Genomic DNA, 20177 nt, shown 5'->3' on the forward strand with positions numbered 1-20177 from the left:
CAGAGTCTCCAGCTGGGCAGTAATTCTGGGAATCCAGAATTTGTCTTATGTAGAAGACCTGAGGTCTTGCAAGCAAATATAGAAACTTTGGGTTAACGTTTTGTCAGAGAAGCAAAGAATCTGGATTATATCCTTTTTGGTTTTACTGGACCTTATTCACATGCCCTACCTAAATTACATGTTTTTGCAATTACAGATTGCAGTTGCAAAACTAATAGCCTGCAGATGCTATGCAAAAGCAGAGCTCTGCTGCAGTGAATTAGAGAAGAAGGGGAATTTCTTTTTATGGGTAGTAGTAATAAAACAATTAATTCCTTTTTGGTCTTACAACTTTGTAAAATCTACAAAGATAATTGACAGACTCAACTGGGAGTTACAGATGAACTGCATTTCTGTGCTTATGTAGCCCATGGGAAGGATGGAAAATGGCAGAGAAACATAATTTTCAAATAATTTGGAGCAAACTTTTTTAAATTTTATGATGCTAGTTTGATTGAGAGAGCCTTTAGAAGAAAATCTGATCCTTGTCAAACATAATAGGAGGAACTTTTCCACCAGTACAAGCTGGGATTTTTTTTTTGTCTTCACAGAAGCCCAGAACTGAGTCAACTATTCATATAGACATAACTTTTCCAGCTTATCTTGAAACTCAACTAATTTCCAAAATAACACGCGCACAAATTATCAAAGCATTTTCAAGTCCTTAAAAACCTTTCTATATGATTTTAACCAAAACTGTTTACTTAAACATAGAATTCTGTTCTTCACATCCTCTTACTTTGCGTTTAGGAATTTTTTTTTAATCTGCTGCCAAACCAAAATTACATCATAGCAAATGCATGCATTGTTCTTTACTTTCGAGCCTTGCAAAGCAGTTCCGCAGACAAGTTTAATTGGCTGGATTTCTGTCCAGTCTCTGTCCTGTGCGCTCCTTGTTCACATGGCCTTTCTTTTTCTTTCCTATACAAAGGAAAAAAGACAAAACTACAAGGAAGAGTACATTTATGACAGAAATAAAGTCCAAATGGGGTGCCTTCACCTCACTCACCATTGCAGTCGGATTGGCTTTGCTGTGCCTCATGGTGTGCCTAATTAACATACGTACACGCAAGCTTCTGCTAACTGTGATTTCCTGGAGTATTCCCCCTATTCACAGGGGAAGGCTGATGGTATTTCATGCCTCTTATTTAGGATGTGTTACAACTCAAAAGTGAGATTCAGAAAGCTTGGATGGAAGTGAGCCAAGTTCATCTTGGGTAATTCCAGATTGAGGGATTTGCAGAGGAACAGGGAGCTTGAGAATAGCCAGTCATTTTGCAGCTAGTGTCACTTTGTTAACAGGATGAAGATAGATGTTTCAATAGGATGGAAGGTTAGTGGGCCTGTCTTCTGGAAGTGTGTTTATATTCTGATTCCTGAAGGGAGACAGAATTCCTTCTCTGAGGCCACTGGGTAGATTCTACTGTTTGACTAATAGATACCTAATTACCACTGTATTTCACTGTTATCTTAAGACATAATTCCTCCCCTTTGGCCTTGGAAGTTTAATAAAGGGATTGTAAACCATGAAAATAGAAAAACTGAATAGTATATCAATTTTTTCCACCTTTATATGACATGTGCTTTACAGCTGCCTTTGGTGCATCTAAGTAATACTTTGCATTATAGTCTGTTGTGTATTAGAAAGTTGTTGTGTTGGTCTTCTCCAACCTTGATGGAGTAGTGACTCCATCTCTTGCATTTTTATTCCTGCTTTCTCAGTTGTAACCTTGATCTTCTACCTAGAGGGAGCTGAGTAGGATACCAAATGAAAGAAAGGGCAGCAAATTAAGCTAGAAGGACGCGGGTTCAAACCAAGGGAAAGAAGCGATTCGTACAGTAGAAGTAGACTTGTGGTACTTCTTGCCAAAATGCCTTATAGATGCTGTAAGTTTACATGTGTTCAGGGAAGGACTGGGAAAGTTCGTGGAAGAGAAATCTATTAATAGCTACTAAATATATAGAAGTCACATCTTTGTTACAAAAATCTCTAAAACAGTTAACTGAAAGTGGTTGGTGGCTGGAAGACAGGTAGGGGGAAGTGTTTATCTGTACACGCTGCTTGTTTTCATCTTAGCAAGATGAGTTGGCTGTCCTTGGAGTCAGAGGAGGACAGCATCAGCTCTTGGACAGCAGCAGGAATGCCCAGTCCCGGACAGACAGGAAGAGGAAATCAGGAACAGCTTCAGCAGCAGGAAAGTTTAACTTGTCTCAATTCATTGTGAAACTGGGGCCTCTGCTTTTACACCTGGAGATATTTTTGTGGTGGGTTCACCCTGGCTGGATGCCAGGTACCCACCAAAGCCGTTCTATTGCTCCCCCCTCCTCAGCTGGACAGGGGAGAGAAAATATAACAAAGGGCTCGCGGGTCACGATAAGGACAGGAGAGAACACTCACCAGTTACCATCACGGGCAAGACAGACTCAGCTTGGAGAAAATTAACTCAATTTATTACCAATCAACCAGAGCAGGGTAATGAGAAATAAAAACAAATCTCAAAACACCTCCCCTCCACCACTCCCTTATTCCCGGGCACAACTTCACTCCTGGATTCTCTACCTATCCCCCCAGCGGCACAGGGGGATGGGGAATGCGGTTTGCGGTCAGTTCATCACACGTTATTTCTGCCGCTTCATCCTCCTCAGGGGCAGGACTCATCACACTCTTCCCCTGCTCCAGTGTGGGCTTCCCACGGGGTCACAGCCTCCTTCGGGCACCCACCTGCTCCAGTGTGGGGTCCTCCCTGGGCTGCAGGTGGAGATCTGCTCCCCCGTGGACCTCCCTGGGCTGCAAGGGGACAACCTGCCTCACCATGGTCTTCACCACAGGCTGCAGGGGAATCTCTGCTCCAGCGCCTGGAGCATCTCCTCCCCCTCCTTCTTCACTGACCTGGGGGTCTGCAGGGCTGGTTCTCTCACAGGTTCTCACTCCTCTCTCCGGCTGCCGTTTCTGTCTGTCCCAGCAACTTTTTTTTTCCTTCTTAAATATGTTATCACAGAGGCGCTACCACTATCGCTGATGGGCTCGGCCTTGGCCAGCGACGGGTCCATCTTAGAGCCGGCTGGTGTTGGCTCTGTCAGACACAGGGGAAGCTTCCAGCAGCTTCTCACAGAAGCCACCCCTGTAACTGCTCCCCCTCCCCCCAAAACCTTGCCACACAAAGCCAATACAATTTTTTTTATTTTAAAATAGAATCATATGGTGACTGCTGTTGTGTCTTGGATCTTTTGGGAGTCAAGAGCTACTGGAGAGATGATCTGAATAAATGTCTAAGCCTGAGACACTTCTAGTCCATTTAAAAATCTAAACTAAGTCACTTTAATTTGGCCTCTGTTTTTTAGGTTCCTTTTGGTCTTTAAGGCAATGTAACATAAATTCAATCCAAAAGGAGAAGGGACAAAAAGTAGTTCTTGCTTTACTGATGTTTGCTGTCTCTGTGAACTGCAGAGGACACGGTTCACAGCAGGTCACCATATCCTTAGTAGTGTCCATAACCTTTTTAGTTCTTAATCCAGAAGAGGTCCTTTGCTACCGGTTCTCCTTCACACTGAGAAAACACGGTGCTGACCTCCAAAGCTGAGCCCTGCTCATAGACAAGCAGCAGTGCTGCCATTGAAGGGAAGGGAGGAAATCCTCCAAAGGAGGCTTGTGACAGAGTGAATTTTCCATTCCTCTGAGGTCTCTGGGATTTTCACAAGGCACTCTGACTCACAGCGAGGTGCTTTCCAGTTAGTTTAGTTTTGGAGCCCAGGCCATATCACATCTGGCAGTAGCACAGTTGACAATAAAAGGCACTAAAGACTTCTTCATTAAAAGGTCTCTCATGTGGGAACTAAACTGGATAGCAACTCCCTCTTCTGCAGGGACAGTGACCAGAAAGTGTTCCAGAATGCAGTTAGGTGTGATTTGTAAAAATTTGTCTGGGAATGTCAGAAAGGTGTAATCTTATGCTACAGGACATTTTATTGACTGTGGGATTGAGCTATTTCTGGTAAAATGCTTAAATAAAAAGCATATCTCATCTCTTCATTGTTGTGTGCAAAGTATAGGCAGTAAAAACCACCTGTGCACAGAAACACTGGGTTTGCAACAGCATCAGTGTGCATAGGAGCACTTCTGGCAAAAATAAAAGCAGAAAAAGAAGTTCTGTTCCCACCACTTCTGGGTGCTTTCCTGTTATGGGACAGTCTCCCCTCCCCCCTCAAAAAAGGCTTAAAACTTAGAAAAGTAATTAAATTTTATGATTAGGCGTTGGCAGTTGAATTCTCAATTACAAACTCTCTTCTTTAAGTATGCTGCAAAATCAAGCTGTGTTAATATATGCTAGCTAACGTCAAGTTTAATATATGCAGAACTGGTACTCTTTCAAATTAAGTTAAATGGTTATTGTTAAACCCAAAGTAGTAAAGCTACTGGGGCCTCCCAGGGTGGGCTGTCAAGAGCCGGTGCAGAGAGTCTGAGACCTTGTGAATTTTTATTGTGGGTTTTCTGTGGATTCCTTGCAGTCATTATCCCATCTTTCACTCACTCCCATACTCATCTTTGCATGTCATGGCTTCCCTGTAAGGATCCATGACAGGCTGAGTAAATCCTCCTGTATTTATAAGGTCTACCTTTAAAAAGAAAAAAAAAAAAAAAGAAGAAAAAAAAGTCACATCAACTTTAAAAACAAGGCAGCTTTACAGTTCATGGTATAATGAGCGAGTATTGTGGCTATGAGTCACAGGTTGCGTAGAGGTTTTAACTGGTTTCCTCTCTTTTTTTCTGCTCTTAAAACCATCCCCTGCTTTTCAGATATAAGAGACAGACTGAAATGGTAGGATAGTGGAAGTTTCAGAGGCACCCTCCCCTCTACAGTCACTGCCCTGTTTAACGTCCACTGACAGCGAAAGCAGTGTTGTGGGAACTTCTGGCATTTTCAGATGGACCAGTGCTGTATCCAGTGTGGTGTATCCTCAGGACACCATATGGTTGCCATCACCCAACCAACTCAACAGTGAAATTATACAGCCATTTCCTCTACAAATTTGTAAACTTTCATACACGTCCTTTTCGAACTGACAGAGGAAACCAGAAACAGATATCCCAAGACCTGATTCTCATTTACACCATGATCTGTGCTATGTGCTTTGCAGTGTCGGGAACTGCTGGTGTAAATGAGAATCAGCCCCTAGGCCATGAGTGCATTGCAGGAAGTTCTCCTCCCTGGAGAGCAGCCTCCTTTTGTGTCCAGAGAGCTGCTGAAGTTCTGCCCTGGGTGTCCAGAGAATGAATTTCCAGCTTCACAGGTACTGTTTCCCGGTTAGGAGTCGCATGCCAAAGGCTGCAATGCTGCTAAGTGCGGGTTCGGTGGCCTGTGTAGGAGATCAGGACAGATACATCACATCTCTGGCAACAGCCAGACAGCCTGAAACAATTATTTTGAAATTTTCAAAAAGTGTGAAATCCGTGGTTTATTGAAGAAAAGCTGGCTCATTGGCTCTGTCAGCTCTGGGTTTCAGAAAGTCCAGCTCCTCAGAGGACTTGTACAGGGCAGTCTCTGAAGTTGCATGCAGCTTTTTGGGCCTATGAAAGCACATTTTTGTTTCACACTCTTTGTATGGCCAAAAGCATACCTCTAAAGAAGGTCCAATGTCATCTCATTGACCTGAAACCCCTGAAGATATTTAGAAAAAATAGGTCTGAAAGATAATACATAGATTTGATGCGCAATTTTTTTATGGTCAAAACCCCACTTGTTTTCTATCTGCTTCATCCTAGGATCACTAGGTGTGGTTGGATAGTTAATAGATAAGCTTTTAAGCTGTCAGGACATGCTGAACACTACCAAAAGTAGTGCTGTTAAAGAAAAATGGTACCCCCGGCAGCTTTGGGAAGTTGCCAGCACTTCAGTGGGATGTGGGAAGCTCCTCAGCCTGTATTGGCAGTGGTTGTAATGTGGTCCTAGAATCACAGCGTGAAGATTCAGGCTGGAAGAGATTGAGGCACGATTCCCTGGGAGACCTCTTAGTCATAAACAGAGATTAAAAAATGCCCAGCTACAGTGGTTGTTTACTGTAAGAAGTCTTCTGAAGCTGCCTGGACAGAGTACCCTTTGGCGTGCTGAGGCGCCTGGCTCTATTTGCCCGCTCTGCTCTGGCAACTGTCTTTGTTAGTTGCAATATTCTAGCACGTAGCTGGTCTCCAAGGCAATGGTAAAGATCAAGTGTCCTCAGCAAGGCAAATTACGAAAACAGCAAATTAAGGTTTTCCTTTGGTATTTTAATCCAGTGTCCTTGGAGCTTTTATTCCTGTAAAGTAACAAATGGCACTTGTTTTTGAAAAGGTTATCCTTAGTTTGTCAGAGATGGATCTCCTAATGAAGAGCGGGACTCATTCAGACATCTTGACGAAGTCTTTGTGAGAAGTGAGATAGGGCCTGTCTTGCAGGAGTGGAGTCATGGCTCCCACGTGGATCACATCTGTACTTTGCAGGGTACATGCTCCAAATCAGTGGGAAGGGTCAGAGGCATGGCTGGCCCTTCAATAGCATGACAAACAGTGTTTACATAGGCAGATGTGCTAAATACACTGTAACAAAGCACATTTAAATCAAATTACGTTAATTATTTTCTAGTAGGTAATGCTTTTGCTCAAGACACTAGAAAAGGCTTTTGAAAAATACTTGCCCATACCTAAGCACAGCAGCTAAGAAGGTAAGAAAAATCTAGGGGAATTGATTTGACAGATAAGTAACCTCAGGGATAAGAGGAAAGACAGCTCATGCTGCGAGTGCACAGCCTTGACGGGTTTGGAAATGCATTCCTTTGTGTCTCGTGTCAGTCAGGTATCCCTCAAATGCATGCCCATCTCCTCTAAACATTCCCCGTAGCACTGGTAATAGTTTCCACCATCACAGGCATGCTCCAAGGATTAAATCCTTTGTGTTTCTTTCAAACATGCAGAAATGGAGGAGGAGCTCCACAGATTGCCTATGGCAAGGTGGCATACTGCTCTGCGGGAAAGCGTCTGGTGCTGGGCGCAGCATTGCTGATGGGGCATGCATTACAAAAGCCAAAACAAGCAACATTGCCAATTCTAATAATCTAAAAGCCAAGAGTCAGGCTTATGAAATTATGATAGTTTAAAAAAAAAAAAGATCAAAAAGACTCTGGAGTAGCATGTTTTTTCTCTCTGATGGAACTTTGTGGTATGCAGTGATGATGTCCTTTAACTATGAGAGTTACAAACAATTATTTTATTTTTTTAAAATGAAAGCTAAGATGCCTGCAAGTTTTCATGCATCTAGGTAGTAGGGACTTTCAGAAGCAAACCACATGTCATGAGACTCAGGCTGAACCTGCAGGAGCAGCCAGTTTTGGAATATTCTAGCACAGTGGAACAGCATTTCCATTGCCAGTTGACTGAGGGTTGGAGATACATGAGGCTCCAAAGCTTAATCCCTGTTAGAGCCCTGACAACACTGATCTTATGTAAGAAGCCTTAAAATCTTTATTGCAGTTCCATGTGTTGTTGAGTCCAGAAGCAGATCAGCAGGCACTGAAATAGCCAGCAGAGTAAAAAGATTCAGTGAGGAATTTCATTCTATAGGGGCACCGAAGTTCTAAATGTTTACAACTCTGGTTAATTATATTCTAATTATGTAGTGCCCTGAATATTTTCTGGTGGCGAGGACTTAATAAATGTGATTATTGATCAGAAGTTTTAACAAGTAACAGCTTCAGATTTCATCCCCAGGAAAAAATGTGTTTCTGTATCCCAATTTATTAAATTGTGGCTGGATTTTTAGTATCTATATTTATCTATCTGTCCATCTCATCTGGCTTCAATATCACTGAACTGTAGAGATGATCAAAAGCAAAATGAGAACGGTAAAGCTAGGGTCTCATTTGAAATACTGTCTTTCCAGGCCGATATTTTTCCAGTCATTCTGCCAGCAGTCTCAGGTCTGCATCGTCTATTTAAATTTTCATCTCATCTAAGTGCAAATCTTGGCCCAAGCCAAGGCCATCTGTTGTTGGGTAATAGTTGTGATTTATTCTGCCTCTCGTTGACATTCATGCTCATGGGCCAGATGCTGACTTGTAAGATTTGCTTTTATTCATTCTCAGTTTTATACCATGTGTTAATATCACAAACAGCATTTTAATTTTAGATATTTTTGTCTAGTGTTTAAAATTAGGAATGAGTAATAGCATCACACACCCCTCTGGGATGCAATTCAGCATACTTCAGAACAGGACAGGACAGGAGAAGATATTTTACATGTTAGAAATACATTCAAACACTGTTTCTAAATGTCTAATTTCTTTCTAATCACTAATCCCTACACTCATTTATGTGGCATGTAAAAAATTAGGTATTGCTTTCAAATAAAAGTTGTGGACTATTTGAAGACTCGAGAATGTTGTAGGTAGCTAAACTGTAGGCAAAATATTTATGATACTCTGCAGCATACCCCCTGCTACCTTCGCCTTCAATGTAGAATGAAGGTAGTTATGAAACTTTGCAAGTTAGGACTGATTGTCAGAGGGACACTCCTGCATAGAAAAGATAAAGATTATTCAGGAGATGGATACATTTCCCTAATTCCAGATTTTTAAAAATGGCTCTTTGTAGTAGAGATGGGCAGCATCCAACTTCCAGACAATCTGTGCGTCTTGCACATTAGCTCCTGATAGCAGTTTGGACTTACAGCTGACTGGCTTTTTATATGTCTGTCTTCTTCAAAGTTGGTGTTGAAACACTGAGGAGTTGTGCAGCAACTCCAAAGCACGTTTGGGTACAGAAACACGAGTGGAAATGACTTCATTGTCTCACTATCTGCTGTGGGAGCAGAAGGCTCTGGGTCTTCCCTCCCACACTCTTCAAACTGCTCCAGTAAAACAGAGGAGTAGCAGGGGAATTGATACATGAACGTCCATACCACTTTGCTGTGTAGTTTTAGGAGACGTTTCAGAGTCTGGAAACTAATGGGAAGTTAATGTCTTGGGCAGCAGAGCAGCTTCATCAAAAACAGTTCCCTATGCACCTTGTTTCAGATCCAGTGAGTTGATCTTGTCAGGTTGTGTGTGGAGGGATTACTAGTAACAGTGCACAGATAATAGGTATCAACGTTTTTATCTTATCAGTTTCTGTCTCTAACAGGATTTTGTGTGGTTGAGCAGGATGTGTTGGCCCTGCCATGGTTTGTGTAAAATAAATTCACTTCACTAGGTTAGACTGAATTATAATATTTGCATTTTGTGTATCTGTCGTCCTTCTTATGTTCCTTTGGTTTTGAATATCTGTAATTGTGGTCTAGAAAATAATGCTTCTTTTTGTTTCTCTGAGGCAGGGAAAGAAGACTGTCTGTCTTCTGTAGGAATCATTTAATACAGCTTCAGGTGTTTGGACGTTGTTTGACCAGTCTGAACTAGACCTCATTCTCATGAGAGTCACTGGAGAGCAGCAGACTTCTCTGGAGCTTCAGTCATCTGCAATGCTGTCTTAGTGTAGAGTGAAATACCTGCTGGAATTGCCCACTTCAGTTGACTGATCTAGCAGAAAATTACTTGGTGTTTTTCTTTTAAGCCAGAATTATGAGGAAGGAGAGCAGATAGTGGTGAACTGCTTGTTTGTTCTTCACAGCTCTTGAAACATCATTCACAAAAGTCTGAAATTAGTTGAGATTGAATCTGACTCCTGATATTTAAAAACAAAAGTGGCTTCTAGGTGAGGCAGAACTAAGAAAGGTGAATTTTATACCTCATTTTCAATGCAAGGTTTAGAATAAAGTATTGTTTTCCAGCACATCAGTTTGGTGAAATCTGAATCTGCCCAGCAGTATTAGTGCATAGTTTGGCTGTGTGGTAGTCATGGAAACACAATTTGTTAACTGCAGAGTCAGTCTGAGCCAAGTCTTTGAATTTAACCATGATGGAGGAGATGCAGAGCTGTAAAGGCCAAGTCTGAGGTGTTTGCACTGCCTCCATAGTTACCGTAGGACTCTTACGAGAAGTTGGTACTGCCAGCGTCTGACCTATGGACTGCAAAAAGAGTCATAGAATCATCGAAATGGGTAGAGAAAACCTCTGGTGGCCCAACTTTCTCCTTGAAGTGGAACTGTTGCCGACAATAGATAAGGGCAGCCATGTCTTTGTATAGCTGGGTCTTGGAAACTTCCAGGATCCCCTAGCTCTCTGCTGACCTGTTCCAGGATTGCACCACACTCTGGGTGAAAAACTGTTTCTGAATGTCCAACCTGAACCTCCCGTGGTGCAGCCAAGAAAGCTAATGGTATAGGAGGTACCTGAGGAATTTTCCTTATTTTGTTGCTATCCAGAAATTTGCCTTTTCTGCCATCACACTGCTGTTTATTTCTGTAGAGGTACTCCAATTGTAAAGTCTTGGTGATAGTTCTTAATACATTTTATACATACAGTAAATAAACATGCCATTATAAACAAAACTAAGCCAGGGTCAATTAATGTACCAATCTTCAGATATGTTAGCAAAAAATAGTAGTCAACTTGTAATGATTCACAGGTGATCATCTATGCAGTACTTGTGTTTTGCTAGGTAAGGATGTTGTGGACTCTGAGAAGTATCGAAAAAGAAAAAAAACCAGGATAAGCATTTTTAAGCAATGTTAAAAATAGTCATCAAATCATGACAAGGACATTGTTATAAAATATAGTTTTAATGGACGTCTTATCTTTGGCCTGTTCCTTTGGGAACACTGAATTTCAAGAACAGTTTTTCTGTAAAGTTCATTGTCTTACTGAGTGTTGTCTTAATCTCAGTGGTTCAAAAATGAAATGGGAATTACATATGTAGTCTGAGAATTATACCAGAGTGGTTTTATAATTTTGGTACCAAGATGTTTTTAATTACAGTCATTTATTGAAGTAATGTTTTCTTCTTGTGGTCGGTCATTTGGGTTTGGGAGGGATTTTTCAGTGGGAAAAAAAGAGAGTGATATTTCTGCAATGTATCTACAGAATTTCTTGATATATTTAACACCTAACTTTGCATGTAACTCAGTTCCCTGAATCTTAGACCTAACAGTGTAGTGTTTAGATATTAAAATGGGGAAAATACAGTTACCCTGACATTAAGGAGTTAACAACTGTGTCCTGAAGGAAGACTAATTCAGTCTGCCAAAAAGATAACCTTGGCCAAAAGCATGAGATGTTTGTGTGCCTGTTCTTACCCTTAAGCAGGGAGCTGAAAAGCTGCATGTAAAAGTTTCTGAGTGCTGGGTTTGTAAAATATCGTGGGAGTTTTACAAAAGGGAAGGCATGAAGTGAGATGAGAGCATCAAACTTACTTCTGCCTTTTAATCATGTGAGATAGATGCTGGGTCTTGAAAAGTGAAAGGCAGATGTTCAGATCTGGTTTTATTACAGTTTCAAAAACTTCTTAATGAGTTGGTCTTCACATGTTTGACATGGTGGCACCTGCTGGATTTCGCTCTTCTCAGAGACACTGGAGTGAATTTGGCATTGCTGGGATTGGGAGAGGGACAAACACAAGGGCTGGGAAAATAAAGCTTTCCTTTAATTCTTTGGGACCTGGAAAAGATACTTAGTGATTGGCAGGTTTTTGTTTCACTTAGAGCCTGAGTTAGAAATCTAAACTCAATTTGTCAATTGTATAAACACAGTCTTTTGTTCCTAATTACTAAGAAAGAGCAAATATACTTCCCTCACAATGCCCACTGCATACTGAGATGGTGCAGTGAAGCAATCTTCTGCCAGGGAAGCTAAGCTTTGTAAAGCATGGGAAGCTTCCCTTGCCCTTAGTAGTCCTGTGGTCTTTCTAGATCAGCATAGCACAATAATATGGGAGATGCCTGGACTGGCGCTTTATGTTCTGTTACTTCTGTTGATAAGGGAAGAACCATATGTTCCCAGGCTGCAAGTTGAGCAATTTGAGCTCAGCAACAGAAAAAAAAACCTGAAGAAAGGCTGCATTTTTTCTTGCAGATCAGGTCCATATCCAGAGCACCTCCTGCAGATGCAGCTTCCACTGCTAAAACCCAGGGTCATTAGTTTGAACACTGCTGTCTTGCAGCAGCACCCAGCCACCTCACAGTTGAGATAAGCTACTAAAGCACAGCTTTGCCGTCAGACTTCCCTGGTAGGTTTTGTCAGCAGAGCTCATATTTCACACCCCGTCACAACCCTGACTGATACAGTCCTATTGCACGAGGCATGTGGTGTAGAGTTTGACATAGATATAGCAAGATGACATTTATATATAAAGCAGACAGCACTGCAAGTAAAGGCTCCAGTTCAGCAAAGCCCTTAACCACATGTTTAAATATCATTGAAGTCAAGTTAAATTACTTTACTCGTATACATAAGTATTCTGTTGAACGAGGGCCTAATAGTAGTTTCCATCTCTTTCCACATGATCAAGGCTTTTTCATATTCTCCTGCGTGCGATAGGGATTTCTTCTCGGTTACACAGCATGAACAATTGCTGTGACTTTTGGAAGACTCCCTCAACAATTTCAATTTGCTAAGCTGTCGTAAATAGTTTTATGTGGAATGCCTGTAAGACAGAATGGAAAGGAATTTTCCCAGCTCTGTACTTCCAGGGTAGATTTAACACATCTTTTCCCCTATTTTCCAGGACCACCTGTTATTGCCAGCCACCACACATAACAAGACCAGAAGACCAAAGATGTCTATAGTGTTACCAGCTGTCAACATCAATGGTAAGTCCAAAACATGAAAGGAAATGATAGGAGAATAATTGCAAAGAGATGTGCCTGACTTGTACGTGGAAACCTAACTTAGATCAAATGACTGTCACTATAGCTTTGAGAAGTCAGGCTGGTCATTACTGGGCCTTAGTCGCCAGGTCCCTGCTGGAGCTGGGATGCTGGCAAATCACCGGTGCCTGGTCACCAAGACTTTAATGAGAGGCTGCCTGACCTGGCTTGCAGTTGTGCAGTATCTCAGTCTAGCTCCTTCAAGGACAGGGGTGGTTGCCATCCAGTCCTGGTGATTTGTACACGGCTGATTAAGGGTTACTTGAGTGAGATCTAGCTTCTCTATCTTGGTGGCTACAAAGATCCCATCGAGTGTGGGGACTGTCCTCATCCTCTCATTTGGGTTCCTCCTATGCCTGCTTAGCAAGGCAAATTCCTTGGCCTTACTGGTTTGTTAGGATGCTGACTGCCTTCCATTGGCTTGCTCAGCTGTTTACCACTCTGTTATACAACACTCAGTGTGAGTGGGACTTCTCAGCACTGCATGGTCAGGATTAATAATAATCATGTTACAGTGCTGCAGGACAGGAGAGAAAACAGCTTTTGCACTAGGGGCACAAGCTTATTAGCGAACAGAAATGTTCTTGATCTGCATTTTAGTCCCACATGAGAGACAGGACATGAACTGTATAAATATATCATTAATTCATACAGTGAGTAACTGCTGAGTTAGGACATGTTTGGGCACAGGGTCACTGTTACAGTCATCAAACGCATCGTGAACCTTGTAACAGTGTAAACTTTACTTTCTGAGTATCTGTGCACGTAATCCTTTTTAAAAACTTATGTTTTACAGTACAAGTGAATCATAACCCCAAATGTTTTTGTTAAATTCAAGCATGCCGAAAACATTATCTGATGATGCAAATTTCCATAAACTAAGAAAAAAAAAATCAGCTCAGGCTTTCAGCATTTTGATAATTACATTTTCCCATGCAGTACAGTAAGTCGAGTGTGATAATCTATAACCAGCTATCTTAGGGGAATTTTTATTAGATGTATCAGAATTTTTTTTGGCATTTATCTGCCTGAAACTCCCTTTTCATGTCCATTACCAAAATCCTTTTCTGGCTGACCTGAATTATCACGTGTGCAAATGGGCACTTTATCACTTGAAGAACAAACACTATTTCTAAATTACAAAGTTTTTCTTCTTAACATGTTACTGAGTCTTGTTTTACTTGAAATAACTTCTCAGTTATTGGAGTAAATATAATTTGGAAAATACACATCAGAATCCAGTGACAAATCTTATCCTTCATTAATAGTGAAACATTGTGAAATTACTTGAGTTCTTTGGGCTTTTTCTTCAGAGCATCAGCATAATCCAGGAAATAAAAAAACATCCAGGGATTTGGGCAGAGATGTTGAAACAGATGAGACACAAGGATAGCATTAAGTAAACAACAGCATCAAACACTGCTTCCTCTGTGACACTCAGCCAGATATTAGGAAAAAAATTACAAGATACACAAGACCCAGTAGGTAACTTGGCTTGATTTTTAATTTGATTATTAGTAGATTACCTGGAGGAGATGATTCCCTAAAAAGTGCTGCCTGGGAAAGAACCCATTTCTTTCCTTTGAGAACATTGCTCCTCCACCCTATTCTGCCTCCGCAGGGACTGAGTACGTCCTGAACAAGCATCTGGAAGTTAGCTGACAACAAAGCTTTCCTCCCAGCTGTCTGCTGTTCTTTTAAGCCCACCTTAATTCTTTGTCCACCTGCAGAGAGTTGGCTGCTAGAAGAGGACGGGTCTCCCTGGGAAGAATTGGCAATACTTGCAGTGAAAGAACTTGTCCCCTCCTGCCTTTTCTCATGCCTCAGCCAGATCTCTGTGGAAGAAGGGAAACCTTTTCCACTGCCACTTAACTTGCCCACCCTTTTTGCTGCCACAACCCTGGCAGAGGAGATAAAGGGAATGCAAGTGAAGTGGCTTTGGCTTTGAAACTTTTTCGGAACTTCATGACTTGCTTTCTTCTGCAGGATCTTTATTTGTCTGTATACTAAAGTTTACCCATGAGACTGTTTCCAAACATGAAACAGTTTACAGTTCAGTCTAGAACCCTTTGAACTGCTTGGACAGTCTTTTCCCAGCAGGACTGTCATCTTTTTCTGATTGCACTTTGATTGCTTGAGTGCCTTCTGAGCTCTGCTAGAGACTACCTTTAGCTGGCTTGTGCCATTCTGATCACCGGCTGCAGGGACAGAGAACAGGTATGGACAAAGATTAGGAAGTAAAATGAGTTGTCAGTCGCTGTCCTGCATGACTCGGCATGGAGGTTAACGACATGGTTCTGTGAGGTTGGTCTGGCAGTTTTCACCAGTGTACAAAGCAGAAACAAGTTTACAGTTTGAAGAGTTTTTCTTGGAGTGAGGAGTTGGGGCAAGTCCGGCCAGTGGCAGTCCTAGTGCTTTGCAACTAATGACAAATCTCAACAGAAAATTTTGTAGTAGACGTGTGCATGTATGTGTGCATGTAAGATGGAAGTTTCAGAGAACAATATTGTATAAAGCAATAACGGTATGTTACTCATTTGCAAGATAAAAACTTGGTAAAAATTATTCAGTTGTTGCATGTTGGAAAAGAGTAAAAATGGCCGTTACCTTGTAACTTTCTCCTATGTGCTCCTTCTTCTGCTCAGCCTGAATCACCCATGCCCCTCTCTGAGCATGAGGATAAGCCAGCAAAATCCCCACTGAGGGCTTCTGTGCAGGTGCACAGAAATATGTTTAAATATTTAAATATATTTAATATGTTAACATATGTTAAATATGTTTTAAGTATTACATTTTTTAAGAAAGTATAGTAACTTGTTACATATTGGTACATGCTAATCCTCCCCTTCTTACCCTCTTTTCCTTCTTCCCCACCCTATTCCAAGCCCCTTTCCAAGCCCACTGGGCCACCCCCACAGTTCACAGCCAGTACTTGCTGTCATCTCCTCCATTTCTGCCTCCCCAGATGCTCTTGCAGCCCTTTACCCTTCTCCCATTTCCCTGCTGCCTGCTGTCCCTCAGTACAGCTCTCCCCTTGGCCTCTGCAGCCAGCCATGCCCACGTTTTGACCTGCTTCTGCCCAACATCAAAGCCCCAGCATTTGTGGGCACAAGTAGTACTCACAGAAAATTTCCCTGATGGTACCTAAGGACCTTAGGGTTGGTAAGCCTGGAGGGAAAAAGGCAGAACTTGGTAGTCCTAGTCCCACTGTACATGGTTTTGGGGGGACCATTAGTGTGCCTTTACTGAGAAGTTGTTCCAAGAAGAAGTATCTTGCAGTTTCTCGTGGGAATGAAAGCCAACTGCAATTTACAGTTAAACTCCGACTTTTGTTTTTAAGCAAGTCATGTTTGTTATGCTGGATTGCAGCTATTATTTTAGAAATCTAACTATGCACTTGAGACCAGTTAAGTCTCCAGTAGATTTCATTCCTAAATTTGCTTTTATTGTAATTCAGAGTCTTGTTGGCTCATGACACCAATTCCAAATTGACATATAGGCCGTGCCTTTCTTGAAGTTTAAATGAAAACATCTGCCATTAGCCTTCTATTTACTTAACAGCTGTAAAAAATGCAGTGGGTTATAACATTGATCTTTGGATCAAAATAATCTATAGAGTACAGCATAGCTAAGCCACTCTTCCTACCCCAAGCACAAACCTTTTGCCTCTACAGGATGCCTGAAGCTTTGCAACACAGCACACATCACCGGTAGTCCTCTCCTTGCAGGATACAAAAGTGAGAACATACGTACAGTTATTCAGTGTAGGAGGTAGCATTCAACATTTAGCCCAAGAAGCCACTTTCATGAATACATTTCTCCCTAGGATTAGGTTAGGTACTCTCACAGCTTGCACTTCCATTTGGTAGGAGCACCTGTAAACATCTGTACAGGTGTGTAGTCGTCATGAGTACTGGTGGCCTTAGCAGCAGCACAAAGACCAAAAAGGCCTTTTTTATTCTTAGGATCCCTGTGCAAAACAGTTCCCCATGTGTGGAAGTCCTTCCATCATTTGCTCTCTCCAAATTGAGGGTTGGTGTCTGCGCTCTCAGACAAACAAAAGTGAGAGACCTGATGGGAAAGCCCCTGGTGAGATCCGAGGCTCATTTTCTGGAAATTGGCAGCCATGACAAAGGGAGTTTTGAATTTTTTACAAATATTCTGGATAGGTCCTTAGTCTAACGGCACACAACAGCACTTGTCTTCAGTCTTCCTTTGAGATAGCTGTTTGTGTGCCTGACCCTCTATAACATATACGTTCCTGGGTTCTTAAGGAGCCTTGTTCTCTTAAGAGTTGCTTTTTGTCATGAAACAACAGCAAAATAGTCTCCTAAAGGCAGAAATTTACTGTGAACGTGATGGCGAGTTTCGCAAAGTCCATATGCTGCGTTGTGTTGGCCAGCTTCTGATCACGACCACTTCCTTCAGCCTTCCTTCCTAGCATCCATCATCACACTGATGTAACAGACTTCAAAAGTGCTCTGAAATAATACACATTCTAATTAAAAAGGTCAATAACAAATCTAGTGGTGAGGCTTTTTGATCAAAACGGGAGCAATTTCTGCCATCAAGCAGCATGATTATTTGCATGCAGCTACAAAGAACCTTCTTTCAACTGACAGCCATGTGCAAGCCACTCACAGATGTCCAAGGCTGGTAGCAAACTGTCTGTGAAAAATCCATAAGGCAAATAGAACCCACACAGGCTGAGAAGGAAAATAAAAACAAAAGCTCTTTGGAAAGTGACAATGTTCTGTAAGTTCCCATGTCTTAGCGTTGAATAAATAAAGTCTCCAACTTCCTCTGCCTTTTAGGGTCAAGCAAACAAAAGATGCCATTTCCGTCTTTCAGAGCAAGAAGCAATATTCCCAGTCAGTCATTGAATGAGGAAGGTCTAAAACAATACATACCACTTAACGGCAGCTGACTTCACTGAAGGTTGCTGCTTAACATTTTAGGTAGCCTTCTGTCTCACTTTGAATAGCTTCAGAATGGTTTCCAGGAAGCTAATGGCCCCAGCTGTCTGGTGTTGGTTCTTTCTTCTCTTCATGCTTAGAAGCCAAGTCTCAGTCCCTGTGACTCCCTCTCACAGCTGCTGTTCTTGGTCCCAGACTGAGAAGCTCATGCCATTCTGGTAGGTACAGAGGACACGTCTCTTGACCACACAAGCATGATCTGTAGAGATCATTGTTTCTGCTTTTATATCTGGATTTAGCAGAAAGTGCTGAAAATTCAGCACAACATTACAAGCTATAGTGTATGAGCAGAAGGCTCTGGAAGTTGCGTATGTAGGATTGCAACCTATCTGTGAGATGAAAGAAGCATGGCTGCTAAGGTTTTTTAAGAAGGTCACTGAGAATCCTTCAAAGCATCAAAACCTCTAAACCAGGACGTAGGAAAATATATCTGAGAATGTCTCCATGCTCTTAAGTCTACAGGCCATTTTGAAAATGCCACCCTTATGCTTCTTGAGCTGCCAGTTGAGGAATATAGCTCTCGGATAGACCTCACTGCAACAGCTGATTACTGAGCCTGGACTGAGAAACCAGGAGAGTCTGCTGTCTCCTGTGTGCGGTCATGGACAAGCAGCTTGTCAGGTTACTGTGGTTCTGCTGTAATTAGGATGGTTTGCTAGTGTCACAGATGTACTTCAGCTCTCGTGCTCATGTAAAGCTATGCTGTAGAGGTCAGGATTGAAATCACGGCAGAACGTATTTTGTCAAGAAATTTTAACGACAGATTTTAGTTATATTGTAAGATACTGTTATTCTCGCTTCAGTTCTCTTTTCAAAGTGATGTAAAAATGCAGTCTACCAAAACAGACTACCCCCCAAAACTTTCCTACATTTCTTTGAACATCGGAATTGATCATTGCCTAGATTCAACCTTAAATAGAACTTTTCAACAGATTTTGTTGTCTTTGAGAGACTCTGCTCTCCCCAACCATTGCCTGTTAACATATGTTGTCTTTGACAGGAAGGAGAAGATTAAATTATTCAAAAAAGTATGAAAGAAATCATTCAAGAATCTGTGCACAAAACTAATGGAATCTGTGTCACTTGAGTTCATGTTTATTTAGTTAGACAGGAAACGATCAAGAAATGAAATCATAAAGGCTTATTCCCCAATGACTTTTCATAACGAGCTGTTTACCTAAATTGCTAAATGAGTAACCTATTTTTATGTATTCAAAAGAACAGAATGATGATTTCAGAGGATCTTTTGTGCCTTTTTGCCCCTTCGTTAATACAAAAAAGAATATCTCTTGGGTTTTGTGTGATAGAGCAGACGGAGCCCCAGTGTGACTGGTCTTCCCTGTATAGATGGGATAAATGCTACAGATGGCATTTTCTTGGGAACTTGCTGTTCATGAGGGGGGTAGAGAATGAGTCATAAGTTAATTGGACTTTGTACTTAGTATTTCCAATGCCAATGTTGAGTTATTACACCAGATTGTTTTTTTCCATATAAAAGACACACTTCTATAAAATTCACAAAGCAGAAGAAAAAAGAAACCCGTGACATTAGCTGCGAGTATGGATGCCAGTATGGAGTTGCAGAAGGAGCCAGATTCCATTTAGAACTGACCGTGTATGCGTCTCGCTGCAGAGACCCTATTTTCTAGATGTTCATTAACCCTGGATGCTGATACTGCCATGTAGGTATGCTCTCCCACAAAGCTTCACAGAGTGCACTGCGCTGACAGCTGTGCTGCAAAGCAAAGAAAAAATTTTCATCCCGATCTGTGAGATTACCGTCGCCATCTTGGCTACATTGAACTGTGTTTGTGCGGCACATCGTAATTCTAGCCTCGAGCCCAGCTGATCTGCCTTAATACATTTTCAAATGTTGTAAATTAAAGATTACATAATTCCTCTTAGTGTTAAATTATAGGTGGCAAACACAGTTTTATGTTTGTGATACATAGGCCAACTCTGGTAGCTCTTTATTTCTGCAGTGATCTGAAACATAATTATCCATAATGAGCTCACCCTGTAAAAACATAAAAAACTGCAGCAGAGCTGGTAGAGTAGGTTCACATTTATGAGTTCTGTCTTGAGAACATCACTGGAGTAAACCTAGAGATTAGTAAAAACACAGCAGTCCAAGATGGTCTTTTTCAGTGTTCGGATTGCAGTCTCTAAGGCGACTGCCGCCAGCGGGGCCGGGAGGCCTTTGCCTTCTTCTCATATCCCAGGTCAGTCCTCCACGCTGCAGCTTTTCTCACCCTCTTCATACAGTCCACCTTACCTCTGGTGCTTCCTGGGTGTCCGCCAGGCTTGATCCTTTGTAGCAGGGTTGCTGTAGGAAAGCATTTGAAAAATATGTCCCGAGCATCTGAAGAACATTTTTGGTCATCCACCACTTCATTGT

The 20177-nt window shown here is 41.7% G+C and overlaps 1 protein-coding gene across 3 annotated transcripts in view; it reads left to right on the forward strand.

Annotated features, from left to right (window-relative positions):
• Positions 1-20177, forward strand: part of ATF6 (activating transcription factor 6) — an 82607-nt gene that overhangs the window by 49858 nt on the left and 12572 nt on the right. The window contains exons 15-16 of one of the 3 annotated variants that reach the window (XR_775234.1): positions 12010-12163; positions 12662-12746. Coding sequence is in view for 1 of the 3 variants with exons in the window: in XM_010580975.1 (XP_010579277.1) it covers positions 12662-12746 (85 nt within the window). In the remaining 2 variants the exon portion in view is untranslated. Of the gene's footprint in view, positions 1-5175; positions 5329-12009; positions 12164-12661; positions 12747-20177 lie in introns of those variants that run through there. The other 2 variants (XR_775236.1, XM_010580975.1) reach the window with 2 other exon arrangements.

This window comes from Haliaeetus leucocephalus, unplaced genomic scaffold, assembly GCF_000737465.1.
Source record: "Haliaeetus leucocephalus isolate CR32 unplaced genomic scaffold, Haliaeetus_leucocephalus-4.0 Scaffold76, whole genome shotgun sequence".
NCBI lineage: Eukaryota > Metazoa > Chordata > Aves > Accipitriformes > Accipitridae > Haliaeetus > Haliaeetus leucocephalus.